We start from the raw sequence: 24,637 nt of genomic DNA, 5'->3' as shown, positions 1-24,637 counted from the left end.
TGGGAGATGGTGAAAAAAATTAGATTTTAGAAGAATAGCTAGCTAGGGCCTATCCTTTTGGCCTCTATATTTCAGGAGGTGTATGCCAGAGCATTAAAATATAATTTACCGATTGCCAAGTTTTGGAGTAGAAAAAGCATAGTTGCTTGATTAGAGTTCAAAGTCGTCTCTCATCTTTAGACCTGTTGAGTCAGCTCACATATCTTCTCTCCTCTACTCGACCTACTAGAGATATGGATGTGCCGGTTTGGAAACCAAGCAGTGACGGGCTCTTCAGTGTGGCCTCTTATTATAAGTTCTCAATTGTGGAGGTTTGAAGTAAAGATTTCATAATCTAGTCTGGAAAGCAAAGGTGTCAGAAAAGATCAAATTATTCTTGTGGCTAGCTCTCAAAAATAAGTTGCACAGTGGTGGGGTCGCTGCTAGAAATGGTTTGAGAATATTATTGGACTACGCTCTTTGTGGTGTTCAACAAGAGAGTCTCCCACCTATTCATTAGGTGCCCTTTTGTCCAAGCATGTTGATCTCCTAATTTTTTCATGCTTAAATGCTCAAGATATGTCTCTCAATTTTTAAGCCTTTTGGACCATGTGGAGAAAGAGATTGATTCGGTCAAGGTTCCGAAAGGGATGGATCCAACTGGCCATCTCCATTATAAGGCACTTATGGCTCAAGCAGAACTCTAGTTTGCTAGTATGTAAATTTGATAGGATTATATATAATTTTATAATAAATAATTATATTATATTATTTGTTTCATCATTTTTATAAATAATACTGTATTACCTATAATGCAGCATTAGCTCAAAAAGAGATAATCTGATTGCTTAGAGAGAAGTGGCTATGTGATTACATGTACTCTTGCAGTTCTACAATCTTACAGCAAGATAACTTCAGAACCAACATACTCCTATCAAAATAAATCAAAATAAATTATGGATAGTCCCAGTCGATGAAAATAGAAAAGAAAACATAATGGATGATGTCACGAAAAATGGATGGTCTCGAAATTAAGTTGTTCCTATAAAAAATAGAGAATAATCAATAAGTAAGAATGGGGATATTTCAAAAAAATTAGCTTACATTCCATGTAATCTAAATTGTATACCAAATATTACAATATAGGATTCTCTGTAGTTTTACAACAATATTACTGTATATACCAAATACTGTAATATAAAATTTTCTATAATTTTATTGTATAATCACATTCTCTCTGCAATTACATTATCATAACAATATTACCTATGTGACGTACCAAATGCCTTCTTACTGTAATTATATCCTTTCTTTTATACCATCTCATCCGATGATCCATCTATAAATTTTGTATGTGAATATAGTACGAGGAAAGTTTCTCACTTCCCCTACTTTTTTCTTAGAAACAAGTACCACTTTGTCTTAGAAACAAAATAATTTAATAAAACTTTAAAAAAAAAATTTATGTACCTTAAATGGTGCAGAATCGTGCATACTGTCCGCTTGATCCATGCACAGGATCAAGATGCAACGCATTAAAAAAAATAAAAAATAATATATATATATATTTATTTATTTATTTTTTTTTTATTTTTTATTTTTTACCATCAGCCCACGCGGTAACCCATCACGGCGGGCGGTACACGCGGGGTTGTGCACCGCTTGCGGTGCAAAAAGAATTTCTATGAAACTTTAAATGTGCATCTACTTCATTGAGCTTTTTAAACCTAGAATGCCCGACTACATTTTCTATCGCCATCTACCTCTTCCTCAAGCTTTGTCTCCCACTCCTCTATCACTGCTTGAATAGAGCTTTTCACCTGGAGGGAGGGGTAACAATGAATATTTGTCTTCATCGACGGAGGTGATTCCTGTTCTTATTCCCTTTTTTTTTTGAATGATATCTTTCCTTGTTCTTTCAAGTACATGGAGCTTGCCTCTTTTTCTTAAGAGTTTAAGATGTAGTTTCTTTTAAAAAGAAGACAAACGACCTCGAAAAATTGTTGCTAGTGCCGGGTAAAGGGCCATATAAGCAAATAGTTAATTTCAGATTCTGATTTTCCCAGTCTTATTTGTTTGCTCACTTTCGTTTAGCATTGATTAATTCTTGCTATTTACATCAAAAAAAGAAGAAAAAAAAAATCTTGCTGTCTCCATATTTGTTCTTCTATTGTACTCACAATTACAGCATTCCTTTTCTTATTTATTTATTTATTCCGCTTGACAATGTGAAGAAATGAAAAGCATTTGCATTTGCAACCATAAAAGAGGGGCATGCAGCGAAGCGAAAAAGAAGTGCATACTTTTATCTTAGCATGTATTTTGTCCTCATCAAGTCTAACCAATCATCTCAAGTCAGTACGCCACCAATGTGCATTATCCAAGTTTTAAAGCATGATTAATTTAACCAAATGAACAAAATAATCTTGCCTCCTTGTCAATTAAGATGTGCAAAGACACTATTTTCTTCACTGTTAAGATTCAGCAGAGGTTCAAATAGTAGTATTACAATTTCCTTTTTTTTCCCCTTCCCTTTCATCAAAAAAAGGATTTTTTTTTTTTTTTTTTTTTGCCTGAGGAAATATGTACTAAAAATTGGTTGCTGAAAAGATAAGAAAAATGATAATGGTTAGGACAAGTGTTTTATGTAAGAAGATAGTTCGGATTAATATTGTGATAAACATTCTATTAATTCGCTTTTAGCTGGGCATAAAGGTCCCAACATAACCAATAGCCACAATGAAGAATGTCATGGCTTGGGGATACATGTAAAAGAAGTAGTAGTTCTTCCCATAGGCGAAGTCGCAGCATGCACATGTAAAAAGGTATACCGCCATTCCAAGCTCTGGAAGAAGAACCCTGATGAAGAGCAATTGCTAGATATAACTCGTCTTCAATCATATAAAGAGCCAAAAATTTAATCTCACATAGAAAAATTTAATAAATTAATACATTTATATAAACTTGCAATATTTAAATTGAATTGTTTTCAAAATGAGCATAGGAAATACTCAGAATTTGTTGGGACATTGGTTAAAATCACTGACATTGGTTCAAACCATTTACTCACATAGATAACCACTCAATAAAGTAGAGAATTGACTAGAACCGCATGAAGATAATCAAATAAATGGTTTTCTATTAACTACCATATATAATTAATAAATCCAAATGCCAATACAAATAAAGTAGGTAAGGTCCATCGTCTTAGTACCAGACTTCCTACTGGTGCCAAGTTATTACTGTGTTAGCATGAGGCCTGTTTAGTGTACTGTGTGACTTTATGCCCCATGTACTGTATACTGATACCGAACTAGTATGGTATGGTGTGCTCCATACCTTATTAGCATGGTATGCTCTGTACCATCCGGTTCGGTATGGTACAACAAATCTTAAAAGTAAATGCCCAAACTACCTTTTGAATATTGCAGATCCAGATTTTTTGCCAGATTCTTCACCTTCATTTGCCTTTACAGAGTTTCCCAATTTCTCAGTCACAACCCATTCATTTACTTTTCCTACACCCAATAGACCAGTCAAAACTGCTTTTGTTCGATGCATAGACATAACATTCTCAAAGAAAACCCAGAAAAGCAATAGGTGGAACGAGCTGCAAACAAAGAGATAAACTTGTAAGAAGAAAGCAAAATATTCAATAGTAGAAAATTTTCACTGGAGTTCTTCAACATTTTTTAAAAAGTTATTTCAAGGTAATTGATGAAGTTACACACCTTGGAGTTCCAACTGAATTCAAAAGAGTAATTGTTGTTGGAATGTAAATCACTCCCCACCTTGAAATTTTGACCTCGGGAACAAGAACTGATGTTGGTATGACCACACAATAGAATGTAAAGGTAACAATATGGGCTACAATCCTTCGAACAACAAAAAAGCTATACATCAAATGTATTTTCCTCCATAGTGATATTTTCTGAAACATTTAAAAGAAAATAGAAAAATGAGGAAACCATGTTAGAACTAAAACATGCGAGAATTCATATAGAGTTAAAAACTACAGATACTAACCGCTGTCCTTCGTATCTCTTCTGCGATCTTTCTGAATAAATTAGATGGACCACAAGCCCATCGATATTGCTGATTACGATATGCCTTGAACGTACTAGGCAATTCACTTTTGACCTGAAATAATTTTTTATTGCATTTGAAAGGGGATAGAATGGAAATTCCATTCATCAATTATTAAATTATCAAAGCATTATTTTTTTTTTTTACTTCTATTTTATGCATCACATATAACCACTCATCTTGGCCTTTAACTGGAATAAGCCATTCAAATTATGAGGAGAACAAACATTGTTTTTCAATTACTTTGAGCTCAAGTATCATACATATGAAGAATTATCATTTCATGGTAATCTCTTAAGAAATCTATATTGGTAATAAACAAATGATTCATGTTTGTATGAATTTACAGTGGTTTCTAATGCTTGTGTTATTTTATCCTTACAAATGTGGTACATGTGAAACGAAAAGATGTTTTCCTAATTAAATTCATCATCATTAGAGCAGTTCTTCAGTCATTGGACTCATACTAGCATACTGAAATATATCTTCTTTTTTTCCTTTTTTCCTTTTTTTTTTTTTTGAGCAACCTTCATACAAGCAAGATTACAGCAATTAGGCCTATCTAACTATTGTCACATTCAAGGTTGAAATGAGAACCTCTTCCCAACATGTGCTAAGGAGACAGTGCCAACAAGCTAAAATTAGCATTGTTATTGCCCATGCATGCAACTATAGCAAACTCTCCACAAGAATGGTCAAGTGCAACTTCTCAAATAAAAAATTCATGATATATATTCAACTGAGAAAATGCAGTGGTATTCTGGTTAAGGTTATCATGGTAATACCAAAACAACAAATGTAATATCAAAAACTTGTGTAAAGACTCTTAGCTGTGGTCAGCCTGTTATGCTGATTATTCCATTTCATTGGACAAATATGCCTTAGCATCTTATTCATAATACAGCCAAGGGATAATACATGTTTAGTGTTAAAAATGATAATTAGGAACACAACTGAAATAAACAGACATTCTGGAAGCGGTTGAAATTTTATGCAAAGAGTGGTATTCCATAGAAAGTTTTATGTTTTCTCCAAACATGAGATGATTTTTTTGGGGGGGTAAATATGGTGGTTATTCCCCACCAGATAGGTTTGAACCTGAGATCTCTTAGGTGGACAAATGGGTGCCAACGGAGCTGCCAGCTGTTTGTCTCTATATATGATGACTTTTACCCATAGAACTTTATGGCTTAACATCAAAATCCATCCAAAAATAATAATATCTGATAAACAATCAGCTGCTCTGCCAAGATCGACTGGGTTTTTTTTCAAGTAATTTACATTTCAAATCACGTTGCATCATAGCATGCTGAATTCTAACACACACACACATACACACAAAAAAAAAGGGATCAAGAATCCAATTATACGTAACAATGAAATCAATACCTTGATGTTGCCTACAAAAACGAATTTCCACCCACAAAGAGTTGCTCGAACTGCTAAATCCATATCCTCCACTGTTGTTCGATCTTGCCATCCTCCAGATCCTTCAAGAGCTGAGATTCTCCAAACACCAGCAGTCCCTTTGATCCAAAAAACAAAAATGAGAGCATAATTAGTGTTTCTAACCATGAAATCCTCCATTTTGAATTTGCTTATTTAGTTTCCAAATAACGAGAGGAACATTGTAAATTGGCTATAGCCTAGGAGAAGGTTCCAGGTTCAAACATTGGTGTTTTCCAAGTGATTGGCATACTTAAACACCCATTTGGTGGTGCTCCCACAGTTATTCTCCAAATAATAATAATAATAATAAAATTATAGAGGAAACATTCGTTTCATATATATGTCATGAGATTGATTATGTCTATATTCACCTTCATTTGAACTACTCTATATATGAAAACTCTTTAATATATGCTCATCTAATCAACTGGATTGCTAAAGATTTTCTTTTGTGTTTTAAACTGCTTGATATCTGTTATAGTCCCATATGCATTAAAATCTCTGTTTTCTTGTCTTCTATTAGTATTATGTTTCCACGCAATGAAAAAACTATGTGATAAATAATTTTAGTACAAGTGTTACTTCTTGTGCTGTTGCTAAGGTAATTGCAAGTCCGCAAGCACTGACATATGTTTCTCATGTGTTTATAAGATTAAATTTTTATTCATTTTATATATTGTCAAAACCTTAGTGACTTAATTGGACTTGGAATATACCATGCTATACTCTCTTTCCATTAAAGGAATCTACTTTTCTGGTATGGTAGTAATTAGATGTCCAACAAGATCAAACTATGTTTTCAATTTATAAATTCCAACTTTAGTTATTTATTCTCTCTCCATCACACATTTGAATTCACAGATCTAATTTAGTCAATGATCACAAGAAACATAAAGAAAATTGTTGATCCAGTATAAATGTGAGCTGCATGCCACAAACTCTTCATTGCTACATCTATAGTACCTTCATGCATTTTGAATCAGAAATTTTAGAAATTCCAGATGATTGCTTACCATTGAAACCAAAGAAGGAGTACATGGTTGAACCAGATTCTTGTTCTACTTTAAAATGGTAATCCATTGACATCTCTTGGATCCTTGTCATCATACATTCATCGGCATTCACTGGAAAATCAGAAAAATCATCTCATGAAAAAGAAAAAGGCAATGGTAGAATCATAAAAATTTTTAGTTCTGTGTAAAAAAAAAAAAAAAAGATGGGGAACATACTTAATTGATCTGTAACTCTAAACAGAAAACCTTATCTGATGACTGTGAGCTCAGTTTAGAGTTTCACCATGAAAATTTGAATTCTCCTTGCAACTTAAAGTGAATGGCATTTCAGACTAGAAAGCTACAACTTAGGTTTTTTCCTTTCTTCCCTGTATTCCTCTATGAGATTATTCATTATCTTAATGAATGATGATAAGGCACTTTGTGCCTAATCCTTCCTCCAAAGAAGAAAGAAATACAGTCAAAATAGATGATCTCTAATTGACAAGAATGTATCAGTCATAAAACTATGGTCCTATATATTCTGCATGCATCACATAGACCTTACAAGCATATGAAATGATAACATTTTGAGAAATTGAATAAATAAATGGCACTAGAATATGAATGAATGGAAGATCCACAAATTGCTGAGAATAAGCTAAGTCTTGCCCTAGAGGATGACATTGTGTTGAAACTTACAAGCTGAGATATGGGAACTCCTACTGGAAGGGTTTTAGCAACAGTTTCTGTGTAACCCTAGAAGAGGCATCATGAGAAACATATATTACCTATTATTGTTAACATTAACAATGTTTATTATGTTATTAGTCAACAAGCAATGTAACAAGTTATAATTCATTGGTGTGACTAAGATGGAACAAAAGTTGATAAATCATCAAATTTTCTTGCACTACAAGGCAATTTACTAGTACAAGCTTACAAATTTATCGCCAATAAATAATGAGAAACATGAGTTAAGCATAAGTATCTTCTCACCAAATTTCCATCGAGCTTGAACTAGAGCTATTTCTGGATTATGGATAAGAAAAGGAATTGTTTGCAACAAAAAATCAGCTTCAGGTTGAAAATCTGCATCAAAAATGGCAACATAATCACAGTGATGTACGTAGCTGTGCTTCAACCCTTCCTTTAGAGCACCTGCTTTATATCCATGTCTATTTTCCCTTATCTCATATTTAATGTCGATCCCTCTGTTTGCCCATTTCTCGCATTCCTGCTGCACCAAGTCCTATTTTCCAAAAACAGATCACAAAATTTTAGATGGCTATCATAACTCCTGAAGATACCAACATAGGAAGTGTGGGTGCGATAGAGAGAGAAAAGAGAATAGGGTGGCAGGCTGTTTTTGGGGGTTGGGGGATGTGTGTTGAAGATTTAAACAATACAATCAGTTATTAACTGCTGCTGATAAGATGTCTCATGAAAATCAAATCAGTAAACTAAGGGACACTAAGAATTAATATTTACTTCTTTTTTTTTTTATGAATTAAGTGAGTAACACATGGTAATCGAATCTTGTGAACTAGGACTCATAAATCATAGGAGATAACCAGAATTAAGTTTTGGTCAGGTTAGAGCTTGTCTAGGCCTATCTCATAATAGAGAATTTGAAACTCCAACACTTTTGCAAATTGCAACCAAAGCATAACTTGCTAAGTTTAAGAGCTAAAAAGCAAAAAAAAAAAAAAAAACCTGTTCAAACAAATGAAGCCAATTCAACTTTGTTTTAGGCAACTTTAACTTAGCCCCTGTGAGGTTTGACTCACGTTTTCTCGATTTTAACAGAGCCACCAAGTGAAGTAGGGTATGTATCTCAAACAGATGACCTTATTTGCTTTATCGATTAGCATCTAACTTGATCATGATGAGCTTATAAGTCTACAGATTTTCTCTTTTTTCCCTAAGTTACAAGCACAAGAACACATATTATCTTGCTCATGATGAGCTTATTAGTTTACAAGCGCAAACCTGTGCATATGTGCACACACTTCATCTGCAAGCTTGTGTCATCAACAGCATCAATAAACTTCTTAGAAAAATAAGAGCATGTCTATCACTAGCTACCGGGCCATATTTGGAAGATGTTACGCTCATATACTGATTCACACTTTTTTCTTTATAATTACCGACCCACAAGCACCTTTGGAATGACATTATGGTTTTGTAGAACTAGTTGGATCCGTTAAAATTTTTTAAAAGTGGTATTGCTGAATAATTTGTGGTTCTGCATTTATTTATATTTGAACTTGTAGTTATTTTGGGAACACCGTGTGGCCAATTCAATCTTTTTGGAAATCAACTTGGTTTTGGAGCTATTCATCCTACCTGTGGTGTTGGATTATGCGAAATTATTGCCTGGACCACGCTCAGGTAGACCAGCATCAGCCTTGGAGGACGTGCACGGTGGATAACGCGTAATCGGGAATTCGTGAAATACAAGGGTTTAACGTGTCGTGTTATCCACCATGGAATTTGGGTGGTCCACCGGAGCATGATCCAAGCAATATAGATCGGTTTTTTTGACATTACTTTATTGTGGGGCCAAGCTGTATGTCTGCTAGGTAGGTCACATCCCTCAGCATGTAAACTTGGCTAAGAAGGTACTACACGAGCTCAGATCCTCTCCACACGGTGCGATGCATCATGATGCCATCCATCATATGATGGATGGCTGCGTACGGAGATAGATCATATGATATGTATCGTATACGACCGTATGTAGTCATCTGTTGGGCAATGATTGATGCAGTGCGGTGCATCATGAGTACGATGAAGCATCCGTGCTCGTCATGACATTAGGGATGGCAAAATTGATCCGACCCGATGGGTATACACCCTACTCGAATCCAGTCAAATCCGAAAAATAGGGTTTGACCGGGTTTGAATAAAATCCGAAAACTATAGTACGGGTATAGGTAGGGTATGGGTAGTGCTATTTTCTATCCGAATCCGAATCCGATCCGAACCTATGGATATGGATAATATCCGAACCCATATCCGAATATATATATATATATATACACACACACACACATATGATCTCTCTCTTTCTCTCTCTCTCTATATATATATAATTATATATATGTATGTATGTATATGTATGCATGCATATATGTATGCATGTATGTATGTGTGTGTGTTAGAAGTGTGTATGTGCGTATGTATGTATGTATGTATGTATATATATATATAATTGGTAATTCTATTTTTGATTGATAATATGCATAAAATTATTTTATTTTTTTTTGGGTATAGAATGGATGGGTATGGGTTGGGTATGGGGCAGATATGGGTTGGGTATGGAGAAATGGGTTATCCATGGGTATCTCCGAATCTGTTGGATATGGGGATAGGTATCTTTTTTCTTACTCGATTGGGTATCGGGTAGAATTTGGGTATAAAATATTAAGTTCGAATTTAGGGATGGATAGTATACTATCCTATTCAAATCCTACCCATTGCCATCCCAACATGACATATGATAGAGTACCAGGCAGATGATACCATCTTTTACTAGAAGATGCCTTTTTCTATTAAGTTAAAGTCCAACACTCGGCGGGTTCAACTTAGAAAAAGCGCATCTTCACGCAAGCCACCGCATGACTTGGGGTCAACGAACATTACCACTTACCTTGATTTCGGGGTCGGTTGAGTCATCGAGCACCTGAACTACGATTCGATTGGCTGGCCACGAGAGGCCACACGCCGCTCCAATGGAGAGCTTGTACACCTGCAAAACAACGCAAGAATTCCCAACGCACACGTTGACGTCGGAATAACAGGGAACGAGTATTTAATGGAAGGAAAGCAGCGGACATATTTGGCCGACCTGCCTCTCGTTGTACATGGGAATTTGTACAAGCACCATGGGATAGGCCAAGCTGCCTGTCTCCAAGTCCTGCCCCATGGGCACCCACTTGTACCGCCTCTCCGCCCGCCACCGGAAGACTCTGGCGAAGAGGCTGGCGGCGCCCATCGACAGCTTCTCCACGATCTGCATCACGGACATGATCAGGCACAGGATCTCAGCAATCTTCAGCACCGGCGCCACCACGTTGGCTCTTATCTGCACCCATATCACCCAAATTTGGTGCCAAGAAAAGCTCGGCGACGTCTCCACAAAAGAACACAGCGACGCAAAGAGGCCGAGACCTTGAGATATCCATGCATGGAGGGGAGAATGGTATGCATTGGTTTCTACAAAGGAGGTAGCGTTAAAGACACAAGGGAGAAGGATTTGAAGGAAAAAAAAAAATTGTGAAAGAGGGATGTGGGTACCAGTTGCTGAAGGCAATACTGTAGGGAGTGCTATCCCTTCCATAGGCTTGACTTGTTGGTGTTCCAGTTCCACGTACTTCGCCTTGACCTTGCTTGCTTTTCTCATATTTATATATGTGAAGGCCAAAGAATTTAATCGATGTCATGCAGCTCTGTTTACCAGATAAGGCTAGGGAAAAAGGAAAGCGATCTCATGGTATTTTCCCAGACCGGTAGTTCATGTGATTCTTGGAACTGGAGGTGCATGCAAAGGACAAAGGCCCTCTGTCAGAAAGAGTTTGGAATGGCGGGCCCTGCACGTGTTTGGTGACTATGGCTAGATGTTAAAGAGAATAATTTAGACAGGTGGGCAGACAGCGGCTGCCAGTTTTGCATTATGAAATCCTTCCAAGACTGAGCCAATCGAAACAATATCGAGAACTCGTCTTTTCTTACGTCCATGCGTTTCACGCTCCTCAGGCACCTTTCATTCAATGAGAAACCAAGGACTAGAGCTCTTGCTTGTTTATCTCAATGTCTGGTTTTTATTCTTAGCAATGGCAACCGTGTCATAAGGGGTCCCTGTACAGAAAGATCTAATTGTACAGAATATAGAATCTGTCAAAATCCCTGATAAATTCTTCTTGTTGTTCTGTGACATAGAGATGGGAGACCCGTCAGCCTTAAGTAACACTACTATCTCCACTTCCTTTTAAGAGTCCCTCTGTTTTTCTGTTACTTTAATAAGAACACTCAATGGAATTCATCTGAGAAGAGATTTGAGCCCAAAACAAGCATCTGGCTGCAAGTCTAGAACCTAATTCTGTACTAACTCAACTCATATTCTTCCATGATATAATCGTATGGATTCATTGTGAGATAAAACAGTTCTATATATTCATGTTGGAAATAATTCTTATCTTGAACTTACTATGTTGCCGCTATAATGATGTTAGATCAAAATTATAAAATAAATAAACAATAAAAGAAAACTTTGAAGATTGAAAAGAGTTTTTCTAGATTGAGATGTGTGAGAACACTATCCTAAGAACGTGATTTGCTTCCCACATGTAGATTTGCAGGAATCTATTCCCAAGGTATAATAATATGGCTCAGTCCGATCCTCCTCTAACGAGCAATGTCGCTGGAAAGGCTGCCCCCAATGACTTTATTCAGATGTCCAAATAAGGAAAAAAAAAAAAAGAGCAAAAAAAACAGGGAGCAGAGGGAAAAAGAAACCAAAGTGTTTTGAATGACCAAGAATCATCGAATCTAAACTCTATATATAGACTCTATCTTGAGATTGGAGAAATGCCATGGTTTCAATGAGATATGATATTTTGAAATATCGTATTTGTGACCTAATAACCCATAGATTTTCTATCCTGAACTTATTAAGAGTATAACTCATCCTTTCCAAATTTATTTTGTCACCAATAAGAGCACTCGTCATAAGGATAGGAGAAGAGATACTTCGAGAATATGCTCTGGCATGATTCAAACAATTTTTTTTTTCTATCATATTGAACTTCATTTATGGAATCTCTAATCATAGGAGTTGGATATCTATTGTCAGTCATCACATAGTGGGCTTAAGTCCCATCACCCTCGATGATTTTAGGATTTTATTCCTAGACAATCTTTAGTTAACTGATCTATCGTCTTTCTTAGAATTGACAAATTTCAAAGAAATGACATTATTCTTTTTAAGTTAACTTATAAATTTATGAGATAAGATTTTTAATCCACTCTGTATTAATATAGATGGTATCCAGATCAATCAAATTTGACCTCTATGTTGCTTCAAAATATAATGATTTATCTAAAAGATCCTCAAGTTATGACAGCAATATCGAGAAGAAAAGGAAATCCATTTGTTGATTTAAGATCAAGAAAATCAGGTGAAATCATATGTGCATTCTAATAGAATTTGTTAAATTAAACTAAAAGCAAGCTCTAAAATGATTATTTATCTAACAATTCTCTTAGCTATGTTGCGGTCAAAGGCTAATGGCTCGGTACGTGAGGTATTATCCTCCATAACCTATAAGCCTCATGGTTTTGTCCTTCAAAAGATGCCTCATGTAGGATGGGTTGGATGGATGGTTTCTTCCTATATAAGCCAGAGTTTTCTTTGATTTACAACTAATATAGAACTGATGATGTCCTCCCTTCTACACCATATATATATATATATATATATATATATATATATATATATATATATATATATAGACTATTGTACAGACGAGAGAAGCCTCATAGTTGTAAGGATGGTCTCCTTCCTGGCATACCATTATTGCGGTCAAGGACTTATAGCTCGATATATAAGATATTTTCTGCTGTGATCTATGGATCTCATGATTTTATCCTTCAAAAGACATCTCACATGCGATGGATGGTTTCTTCCTATATAAGCCAAAGTTTTCCTTGACTCACAATCAATGTGGGATTAATGATACCCTCTTTTATACCACAATAGCTACTATTTGCATTAAATGGCATAAAAGATATAAAATAAAGAATTTAATATGTTTTTCATTTTTTTTAATTTAAGAAAAGATATTTCTTTCATGAATAGGCTACAAAAAAGTAATAATATTAACAAAATTAAATTATTGCACTAAGAATATGACAAATAATATAACCTTATTATTTTTGTATGTTTTCAAAGCAGTAGCAATATGTATTTTGACAACAGCTAATAATATGCACCATTATTAAAGTAGTAGTAATTTCTGCATGGAATATTAAAAATGCAAAAAAAAATTCTACATAGCAATTAAAGATGCAAAATATTTGCCCAAAATTTAAAGCTTGTAGAAATTAATATGTGCAGAATGTAGAGTTGTAGAAAAAAGATTCTACATAGATTTCTAAATATTATTAAATTTCTACATCGATATTTTAATCAAATGTGTGTTGCATAATTTTTGAAAATACAAAAAATTTCTGCATGGACTTTAGAGATAAAGAAAAATATATACAGAACTTAAACTATATGGTAATTAATTTACATAAAAATTAAAGTTGTAAAAAAACTTCTATATAGATTTTAAAATTGCAGTAAATTTCTATACATTTTGAAGATGTAGAAAATTTCTGCATAAGTTTGAAAGTTGCAGAAAAATTCTACAAAGATTTTAAAATTATAAAAAAAATTGTATAATATTTCAAAATCACAAAAAATCATATTGCACTATTTTCAAAGCAATATGAATTTCTTAAATGGTTGATTTTTGAAATTCTATATAACTTTTAAATGATAAAGCTTTCAAATTTCATACGACAAAGCAAAACTAGTTATATGCAATCAAATTAAATTTGATAAACAACGACTAGCAATTTCTAGTATAATCTCTAGTCACATTCTTAGGCTATTGGAAATAATTCTTATCTTGAAATTGCTATGTTGCTGCTATAATGATCTTAAATCAAGATTATAAAATAATAAACTATTTAAAAAAAACTTTGAAGATTGAAAGGAGTTGGTCTAAATCGAAGCATGCAAAAACACTATCCTAAGAACGTGATTCATCCCTCATATACAAGTTTGCGGCGATCTTGTTCCCAAGGTACAGCAATGTGGCTTAATCCGGTCCTCCTCTAACAAGCATGATTATTGGGGAGGCTGATCTAAATAACTTTCTTCATATGCGCAAATAAGAAAAAAAAGTGAAAAAGGTAGAGAGTAAAAAAAGAAAAAAATCGGAATATTTAATGATCTAGAACAGTCAAATCCAGAGTCAATTTATAAACTCTATCAAGGGACTGAGGAGATGCCATGATTTTGAAAGGATATGATGTTTCAAAATATCTCATACTTCTTTAGAAATAGACATTCTCTCCTGAAAAGTTGTACTTTTTTAGAAAGAGGCATTACCTTAAAAGAGTTTTAAATTTTTAAACAACCCAAATTTAGGGATAAAAATTTAATTTTTTTCTTTCCTAAAGAAAACTCCAACAATTCATGCTAGCCATTTTTCAAAATACACTCACGAAAAATTTGTGGAACTCTTGGGAGGAGCTTCTCTCAGATAACGAATGAACAAGGTTTAGTTTTATGAAAGGAAATGTAAAGTTCTGCATCATGTAATCTGTTATCCCCCTGTGTCTCTAAGGGCATTGCCTCATTGGTGTAGAAGTCCATTCAGAATTTTCGTTCTGCCGATGTCTCGCGTTTGTTTGATGCAGTTTTCCATTCATTATCTTAATGACGAGTGTAGCTGTGAATGACAACCTCAAAACAAAAGATGTGGATGAATAGGCATTGGAAGCTTAAAGCTGAATAGTTGAGCAAGCCAAATAAGTACTGGAGAAGAAGCTCAATTAGAGTTGAAATAAACTTTATTTTTTCGGCTTCAATAAAGGCTTCTGGTTGAGAATTTTCATCGCAGGAAGGCTCTTAGTCTAATGGCAACCCTGTATCAGATAATCTTCCAACTGATTTCACAACTGCTTTGACTCACTAAGAAGTGTTGCCATTTACAGGCCTAGATAGAAATTACTGAAACCAAAATGATAGAATCTGAATTTCTGTTAAAAAAGATAGTATTTTTTTTTAACATAAACAGTACTCACAATTGTGGCAGTGCACTTCAAGAAATTCAAGGACATAGCTTCAGAAGCTACTGGAGTTGGACTGCTTCAGTATATTGCACTCTTTTTTCTGTTCAAAATTTTGGCCATTGTCTCTAAAGAAATCTTTCGGGGCATAGTCCTGACTAGCTGACCTTGAATGAAATTTTTCTTAAATCTTTTAATGCTTTTAGAACATCAATGCATGCACAAAACAAGAATTTTGATAAGATTCACAGCAATGAGGACCAGTAGCAAATGAAGTATACGACTAAATTCTCTGTTAAGAATTTATTCTTTAATATTCCTCTTATAATGGAAGTTGCAATCTTACAAATGGTCCACTTTCCTGACACTGAATTAATGCTACTGAAAAAAAAAATCGTACTTGTCTGAGTGCTAGCTTTGTTCCTATTTGACAGACTGGTTGTATCTAATTCTGCAACAACAATGTAAATGAATGAGAACAATTGTACAAAAATGGTTATTATGGCTGTGGAGCAGCTATGTGCAATTGAGATCCTTTGACATGCTCCATGTCTATTTGGCTGTGCAACTCATTAGGAACCTGTGATGTTAAGAACCAGGAACATGGATGCCAACGTAACCAAAGCCTATTATAAGAAATGCCAAGCCTTGAAGGAAGAGGTAGACAAAATAACCTTGCCCCTCATTTGCAAGGTCATAATACCCGCAGAGTAGAAGGAATACTCCGAGCCCAAGCTCCGAGAAATAGAATCTGGCATTCAAACCATGAAAAATCATCTACAGTAAATAATGATGCATATGAGGAAATGCCGCAAGTATGAATAAAATCACAAGCAGATCCAACACAAAGGGTAGAATGGTGCCACATTCACTCATACATACATGCATACATACATATAAGAGAGACACACAGATATGCACATACGTATACAATTCAACAAGATCACCCCACATTGTGTTGCCATATTTAGTATTATATTAAGCCATATCAACATCATTTAATGTCAACCCCCATTTTTTCAGAGGGAATAATATCACCCCCTGTTAGGGCATTAATATCTTTGCAAGCCAACACTTTTTGGCTGCTTATGGTATATTAAGGTCCCAATTACAAGGCTTAGTCTAAGCTTAGCTAGCTTGTTTGTGTAAGTATATCTAAGAGTTAACGCCAATCAAAAATAAAATCCTCAATAAGACCATGTTTCTCTTGTTACCAATTTTTACCGTAAAAATAAGCATGCGCCAAAGCAGGTATGAATATACCTATGCCAAAACCTTGGTCGATGCTTCTTTGGTTTGTCGATCAAAGGCTTCGTCTCTTGAGCATCTCTTAGCTTCTTTGAATCCTCCATTTTGAGAGCTGGTTTTGTCTTGTGAGCGTCTCCTAACTTTTCAGTGACAACCCACTCATTGACTCTCGCAGCCTCTAAAAGACCAGTTATGGCTGCTTTAATCCGATGGAAAGACATAACATTTTCAAATAGGACCCAGAGGATCAGTAGATGAAAAGAGCTGTAACAAAAAAAAAAAAAAAAACATTACTTTTCTTTTTAAAATGGTAGGTTAAAATGATGATGATGTGCTTTATATTCATATGTAGCCATGATGAAGTAAGCAATTCAGCAATTTTATAGGTGTTTTACCTCGGAGTTCCAAAAGCTTTTAAGAGAGTGATAATTGTTGGAACATAAACCACCCCCCATTGAGGAATATCCACTTCAGGAACCAAAACAGAAACTGGGATTATGACGCAATAGAAGACAAAGGTTACCGTGTGAGCTACAATCTTTCCAACAAAGAAGAAGCTGTATATCACATGGAACTTCTTCCACATAGAAACTTTCTGCAAAAAGGATAAAAATAATAAATGATTGTGATCCCCACATTCCTTTCACAACTCTTCATGAAAAACAGCAAATGACAAAAGATAAACCTCATTACGTATGATTTCCATTGCCATTTTCTTAAATAGATTAGCAGGCCCACAGGACCATCGGTGTTGCTGATATCGATAAGCTTTGAAAGTGCTTGGTAACTCATTTTTGACCTAAAATACAAGTAAAATTTGATTAAAATTATCTCAAAAGTATAACAGTTAGGAAGTTGTGAAAGATTCTAAAGAATGATCTGCATGTTATTATAATGTGATGCTCATCAATACCATTTTTGGATCTACATAAATTTTACTATATATGTGAATTGAAGGATAGGTAACTTACTTTGATATCGCCAACATATATAAATTTCCAACCTCGAAGACTAGCTCGAACAGCCAGGTCCATGTCTTCCACGGTTGTTCGATCTTTCCACCCTCCAGCTTCTGTGATGGCAGATATCCGCCATATACCAGCAGTCCCTAAAAATAAAATGTAGATGTTTGAGTAAAAGAAAATTTTTCATTTAAGATTATATAGCAAGCTAGTTTATATATTATGATCTATTATATCTCTAAACAACTTAAAGAATTCAAATTTCAAGATATGACATAAAGACCTACCCATTGATAACATACCTGGTCAGCAATTTAATTATTCCTTTTCTTCCAGGATCAACTTCATTTTATTTAGATAAAAATGGACCAGATTGGATAAGAAAATAACATGTAATAACAACAAATGTAAAATATTGTATTTTTATTCTAACACATAATGATGCTGAGATAAATATCTTTACTATTTTATAATGCCCAATACAGATCATGTATGTGTTCATTGAATCAACAGTCTTCCATCCTTTCTGAAGCATTCATACACCATATCAAGGCATTCTTGCACTTGCTCATGCCTATTGCTAGTATGTTTAATAGTCTTTTGCACTTTGCTACTAATTCATTATTTTTTTTCATATCTCATGGTTAAAAATGAGCAAAAAAAACACTGAACATTATACATAAAATATGTAAAACCATAAGATTAGTTTACCATTAAATCCAAAAAAAGCACATGTAGATGATCCTGCCTCTTGTTCGATCTTGAAGTGGTAATCTAATGACATCTCTTGTATCCTCGTCATCAGGCACTCATCAGCATTCACTGCATAATTACACAGATTTATCAGAAAAACTCTTCAAATTCTAATAAATATATAGAATTAGTAAAATCCACATGATAATAGAAAGAGAAATAACTTAGTTCTCAAGATTGTAAGGAAGCAAAAAAGTTAATTACATAGTTTATGTGAAGTACTTCGTGATTACTTGCACCACAATCACCAATGATAGAGTCCTCAAAAACTATCACCAATTACCATGTTCATGCACGTAATGTCAGCATGAGGCTTCTTGTAACAACTCGATGCTTTATATAAGAATACTAGTCGAAGAATACTAGCCGTAAGGTATCCTTTAGGTTTGTTGGCCCTTTATAAGTACCCAAGGCATTTTGGTCTATAACCAGTGCACGGACTAAATACACACAAGTGCAGGTCCTTGTATACTCTCCGGGTTTAAGTCCTTGCATCCTTATTATGTTAAAGATCCAAATTCAATCAAATCCAATCACAATTATCATAAGTATTCCTTTCGCAATTCTAATAAACACATGCTATAGTGCCCTTGGTTTATATGGGTCATGGATCAGGTCATCATTGGAAATTGAAAGTTTCTAAAATGTATATTTTTCTTTAGCAACCAATTCATCTTTTCAATTATAAGTAGATTAGAGCTTTATCTTCCAATCAAATCCCATTAGAGTTTTTCATAATCCAACACTCACAACTTAGGAACTGTTCCAAATAAAGTTAGCCGAAAGGTATATATTATATAAGTATCTAAGATTTTTTTGATGCATAATAAATATAGGACTAGGCACAATACCTGCTCTGCATAGGTCCTCACTCTCTTCCTCCTCGTTTGGGAATAATACTGCTTGATAAAATTTGCATAAGTCAAACACTTGCATAAGTCATTGGGTAAGCCAGTTTGAAATATACTTGTTTATTACCATCATGATTATATGTCAAGGTCGACCATATCTCTCTCTCTCTCTCTCTCTCTCTCTCTCTCTCTCTCTCTCTATCTCTCTAAAGATAGAGGGGGGCGGGGTGTGAATGTACAAATTTCGTTATTTTTAATGAATGTTTGATCTTAAAGTATCGAAAGCAGTGGGGGTAAACAATTTGAGAGTTCATTATAGTTGCATTCATGAATATCAATTTAGAAATGCATTTTTATAGTGATTTAGATAAGAATTCAATTGTCAAGCAGTAACACATATCTTATATTACAATCAAATTGAAAATAAATCCACATATATTGACATGATTTCTCCCCAAAACTAAAAAGAAGAAGAAGAAGAAGAAGAAGAAATTAATAAATGGGGAAAATAAGAAAAAGCTCACCGAACTTCCAACGAGCTTGGACAAGAGCAATGTCTGGGTTATGCACAAGGAAAGGAACAGTTCTCATCAAAAAGTCAGACTCAGGCTGGAAATCAGCATCAAACATCGCAACGTAATCACAGCCTTGCACAGAGTCATGCCTCATTCCTTGCTCCAGAGCACCGGCTTTGTATCCTTTCCTATTATCTCTGGATCTATAGTGTATCTTCACACCATTATTCTTCCATCTTTGGCACTCCATCTCCACTAATTCCTAGCCAATTCATTAAAGGAAATCATCAACTAACATGCCTTGAATCAAAAGGCAAAGAAGATGAGCAATCCAGTATTCACTCCATGGTATGATACAATTATCATTCAATTCGATTTATTACAAGAAAAGTCATCAAGCAAGAAGGAAATGATGCACCCACCACTGTCATGCACAAGGTTTATAAACCCTGTTAACATGTTAGAGTGATCAATTAAGCCTGCGCCCATGGTCGTTAGCTAACGAGAAGCATGAAGAGCGCCCTCTGGGCATTAACATGAATTCTAACACACATGGCTCCGCTTAGTCCGTTAACGAGATCTTCTCCAGTTCTCCATGAAATAACTGCTGGTCCCGGAATGTTTGGGCCAGGCCATCGTACAGGCTATGTGAAGGACCTTGTGCTGCAGTACATGGATCCCCAGTGTGGGCTAATAATTGCACAAATGCAAATAAACCATGGTCCTGTACATATCAACATCTATGATCACCAGGTGGACACCCACTTGAATGGATTGTAGTAGGTGAATAATTGGACCCTCCAGTGATTTAGAAACTTGTAAGAAACCTAACTTAGAAGATAAAATGCTGTATCAGGACGAGACATATAAAATGGCCCCTCCCATGTTCCCATCCACTTCATCAAGGGGACCAAGCAGAGGTCATGTATGTGTGTCTGCACACACATGTCTGCATGTGTGTGCGTGTCTCATGAGAAATCATATCTTGCACCGTATGCACTGTGTAGCCTTGCAGCATGCCAATCATGCCATTTCATTTCTGTGCCTAATCACTGAGCTAAGTACATGACACATCAGGCTTATAGGAATAAGACGGTGTGATTGGCATGATGTATGGCTATGTCGGTGCATGCGATAATTTCTCATGTCTCACACCTTCTCTAAATAATCGCTAGGTGGCAATTGAGCAATCCGCTGTCCAATAATTTTCCAAACTTGAAAGGAACCTAACTTAGAAGACAAAATGCTGTATCAAGATGAGACATATTAACTGGTCCCTCCCACGTTACCATCCACCTTATCCATGGGACCCAGGTTGAGTTCGTGTATGTGTGTCTGTATACGTGAGCCTGTTTCAACCTTCAAAAAATGGCTAGGTGGTAAGTAATCGAGCAACACCTAGATAAGACAATTCTTGAAGCATTTCACGTCAACCAGCATTAGACATTCATTGATCTGTGTGACTCAACAACTGAGCAAATTAGACCCGCTTCCAAAAGTCCTCGGTGGCAGCGACAAAAATCTTTGTCCGCAACCTCATACTTGGGGAAGGAGCATGAACTTAAGATGCGGTTGCCAACTTGCGGCAAGAGCTGCTTATTTTGTTTAGCCACCACATTCTAAGAACCCCTGAATGTGGGTGAATACTCAAATTAAAATCCAAAACTATGCATAAGACGATCACACTGGGTGAGGTCCACCACACAAATGCGTTCAAACGATCTGATTGATTGGTGAGACAAAGCTGAAAAAGGGTACATAATTATTAAGATTATCGAGATCTTAATGAATTATGAAGAACTTTTAATAGATCAAGATATTAATTGTTTAATGAAAATCTAATCACAAGAAATACTACCAATATTTGCTCACTAATGTTTTAAGTCATCTGATTTTAATAATAACTGAAAGTCTGCACATGTCATGGGGGAATAAATAGGAAGAGGATTTCATGGATGGCTCTGATTCTAACATTGAGAGTGAGGCGGAAGTAAGAGGATTTGGAAGGTTTGAGAGGCTGTCCTTGTGTCATTGGACTGAAGCTTTCAAATTATATATATCACCACAACACCTAAAAGTCTTTGCTAAATTTTGTGTTGAGGCATGATATGGGTAAAAACTAACCATCTCCATTAAAATGATAATAATGCTGGTATGCTTTAAAACCCAAGCTAACTTTTCGACTTATCTTTTTATCCTCTGTTTGGGAGAATGATGGATTGGAGGAACGATGGATACGAGAAAAAAGATAGATAGAATTTTCATTCATCCTTCCATATGTTTGATGAAATATAGAAAGGTGGATTGAAATAATTTCTTCATCTTATGAAAAGATAGATGATATTTACATCACATTTTTACTAAATTATCTTTTGATAAAAAATATTATTATTTTTAATTTATAATACTTATTTATATTAAAAAATAGAGTAATATATAAATTTATAATATTTATAATTTATAAATATATAATAATGAATAATACTATAAATTAATCATATATGAATAAATTTATTTATATATTAATTACATAAATAACTAATTAAATTATAATTTAATTTAAATATTTAATTAATTTTATATAAATAGTTGACTAAAAAATAATGAATATAAATAAAAAAATTTTAATTATTTATTTATAATTATAAAAATTATGTACTAAAATTAAAATAAGTATAATAAAATTTAATAGTATATAGTAAATAATATAGATAAAATAATACATAAATAATAAAAAAAATAAAAAAAATTGTCATGATAGAAATCCATTCAAATATGTTTCATTTTTTTTTTTTTTTTGCATCTTTCTAATTTGGAAGGATGTAAATTGATGGGCACAAATAAATGGATAATTTTTTTTTCTTATTTATTTTTTAAAATTTTTAAATCAAATAATAAATGAGAATCATTTATTTTTCTAATCATGTCCATTTTTTTTTTATGATCCTAACTAAATATGGAGCCAAGAGTTAAGCCAACTATAAGGTCTTCAAGTACTCTCATATATTTTTTATCAAAAAAAAAAAAATCATATATCTTTTCTGCACGCGGGGCTGCAGGCAACTGAAAATAGGGAAATTTTTAGACGCCCGTTTCTTCTGTGTACCATGTTCTTTTGTCGGAAATCGTGCGTCCTTAATCATCTCTCTCCCACATGGCTTGGAGTCAGAGTAGGTAGCCGTTGAGAGGAAATTGGATTCTACTCCAGGGAACAAGTGAGATCCAACTCACTCTCATTTGTCAATTGTCATTTATATCACACTGCTTTTAGATTATCAACAGTGTGCAATCTCTCGATTCCACCCAAAAGCTGCCGACGGATCAATGCTGTTTCCCATGTCTCTCTCTCTCTCTCCCATGTGAATGCAGTTCAATGATTCCCTCCTCTCTCTCTCTCTCTCTCTCTCCCCCCACAATTTGCAGCCTCTGCGGTGTCACCAATAATTAGAATAAAAGCATGGGAAGAAAAACACACAAAAGAATACAAAGTTGCCCAGTGGAAAGCAAGATCATGTCACGTTTTTACTTATTTATTAGCTAGAGAGGGGTGGTTGAATCTGCTGTTCACTACATTGTCAACAATGTATCGGTTCAGAGTCAAGACACATACCTTAACAACAAGGTCAGTGGAATCATCCAACACTTGGATTATTATTCTATCCGATGGCCAGTCCAAACCGCATGCTGCCCCAATGGAATGCTTGTATACCTTTGAATTAACAACCCCAAGGCTTACAGACCAAGTACTCAAAAGGAGGAGAAAAAACAGCGGGTTGCTTGGTTTTTACCTCTTTCTCGTTGTACATGGGTATCTGAACCACGACCATTGGAAAGGCCGCACTGCCCTTCTCCAAATCTGGCTCTATGCGTTCCCACTTGTATCTTTTCTCCGGCTTGAGTGCAAAAATCCTAACAACGAGGCTAACCATGCCAACATAAATCTTTTCAATAAGGATCATCACTGTTGCGAGCAAGCACCAGAAGATGGCAATCCTTAGCAGCGGCACCACAACCGCCACCCTTATCTGATCCCAAACAAAGATGAGCTGCTCGGCGATGCGGCCATTCTCCATCGACACACCTAAGACCTCCCATGCTTGTGCCAGTAATTGCCTCTGGACATCACCAGACGGTAGTCGGATTACGATTGATGGAGATGAATTGCCTGCATGCATTATTGAATTAATTCCAATCCAAGTTACGTCAAGGAAATTAAGAAGACCTGGTATTGTCAAAGAAATGCATATAAGCTGGTGAACTACCTGTTTGGAGATTTGATGCCGCATTGGCTTCCATTCACTCTTTTGGCTGGAAGGACGGCTCAGAAGAGCTCCTCTAGTGCCTCTCCTCTTCCATGGGCACTGCTCCTCTTATGGCTAGCTCGGGGAGGCCTTTTCTATCCGCGTGTTGCACGGAGTGCGCAAGGCCTTGCTGACGAGCTGCAATTGACTTTGTGTTGTGAAGTCTACTGAGAGAAGCCATGACATAATTAGAAGGCACGAGGAAAACGGTAAGTAAGTTATTATAAACATAATTTGTGATTAGAATAATAATAACGCGTATTACTGTTCGTTGTTGGAGGGGCCACTTGGACTAATGAATGGTATGGGCTGGCGTTTCAAATGTGGAGAGGGATCGAGCATGTGCGCTTCCTCCTCGGGTCATTTTTTTTATCATTTTTTGATCTTAATCTTCTCCTAGTTTTTTTGAGAGGACCAATGAGGCACTTGGTGTTCCAGGATCATCAGACCTGAGTTCCAGGACAAAGAACATGTAGGTATGTTTCTGAATACAAGAATAAGATCACTAGAAATATCTTGACATTTGGAAAGATTCTGCACCTATTTTCCTAACAACCCATGCCAACTAACTATCAGAAATTCACAAGCCCACACATGTTAGTTGGATCACCATTGTTCTCTAACAACACAGGCCTAAAAAAGACCGACAAGCAT

The 24,637-nt window shown here is 35.3% G+C and overlaps 2 protein-coding genes across 4 annotated transcripts; both read right to left on the bottom strand.

The window, feature by feature from the left end:
- Positions 1–2,638: 2,638 nt before the first annotated feature.
- Positions 2,639–11,375, bottom strand: LOC105056606 (glucomannan 4-beta-mannosyltransferase 1). The gene is made up of 10 exons (XM_010938862.4): positions 10,809–11,375; positions 10,360–10,727; positions 10,162–10,260; positions 7,506–7,758; positions 6,528–6,638; positions 5,455–5,591; positions 4,006–4,119; positions 3,711–3,910; positions 3,395–3,589; positions 2,639–2,838 (listed from the first exon to the last, which is right to left on the bottom strand). The coding sequence occupies exons 1-10, from the start codon at positions 10,912–10,914 to the stop codon at positions 2,679–2,681; spliced, it is 1,743 nt and encodes a 580-aa protein (XP_010937164.1). The 5' UTR covers positions 10,915–11,375; the 3' UTR covers positions 2,639–2,678.
- A 4,258-nt stretch (positions 11,376–15,633) lies between these two features.
- LOC105056605 (probable glucomannan 4-beta-mannosyltransferase 11) lies at positions 15,634–24,153 on the bottom strand. 3 transcript variants are annotated; one of them, XM_073247433.1, is made up of 11 exons: positions 23,945–24,153; positions 23,471–23,847; positions 23,293–23,391; positions 19,692–19,944; positions 19,168–19,215; positions 18,275–18,385; positions 17,573–17,709; positions 17,287–17,400; positions 16,997–17,196; positions 16,617–16,865; positions 15,634–16,104 (listed from the first exon to the last, which is right to left on the bottom strand). In XM_073247433.1, exons 1-11 carry the CDS (start codon positions 23,976–23,978, stop codon positions 15,942–15,944), a joined length of 1,785 nt encoding a protein of 594 aa, XP_073103534.1. In that variant the 5' UTR covers positions 23,979–24,153; the 3' UTR covers positions 15,634–15,941. The 3 variants fall into 3 exon arrangements, with proteins under 3 accessions (XP_073103534.1, XP_073103535.1, XP_073103536.1); XM_073247434.1 differs by lacking the exon at positions 19,168–19,215; XM_073247435.1 differs by lacking the exons at positions 23,471–23,847; positions 23,945–24,153 and adding an exon at positions 20,105–20,406 and having other exon boundaries at positions 23,293–23,367.
- Between the last annotated feature and the right edge of the window lie 484 nt (positions 24,154–24,637).

Source organism: Elaeis guineensis, chromosome 13, assembly GCF_000442705.2.
Source record: "Elaeis guineensis isolate ETL-2024a chromosome 13, EG11, whole genome shotgun sequence".
In the NCBI taxonomy this organism is placed as follows: domain Eukaryota; kingdom Viridiplantae; phylum Streptophyta; class Magnoliopsida; order Arecales; family Arecaceae; genus Elaeis; species Elaeis guineensis.
Note: the sequence above shows the minus strand (reverse complement) of the source record. Positions and strands in the feature narration are given on the sequence as shown.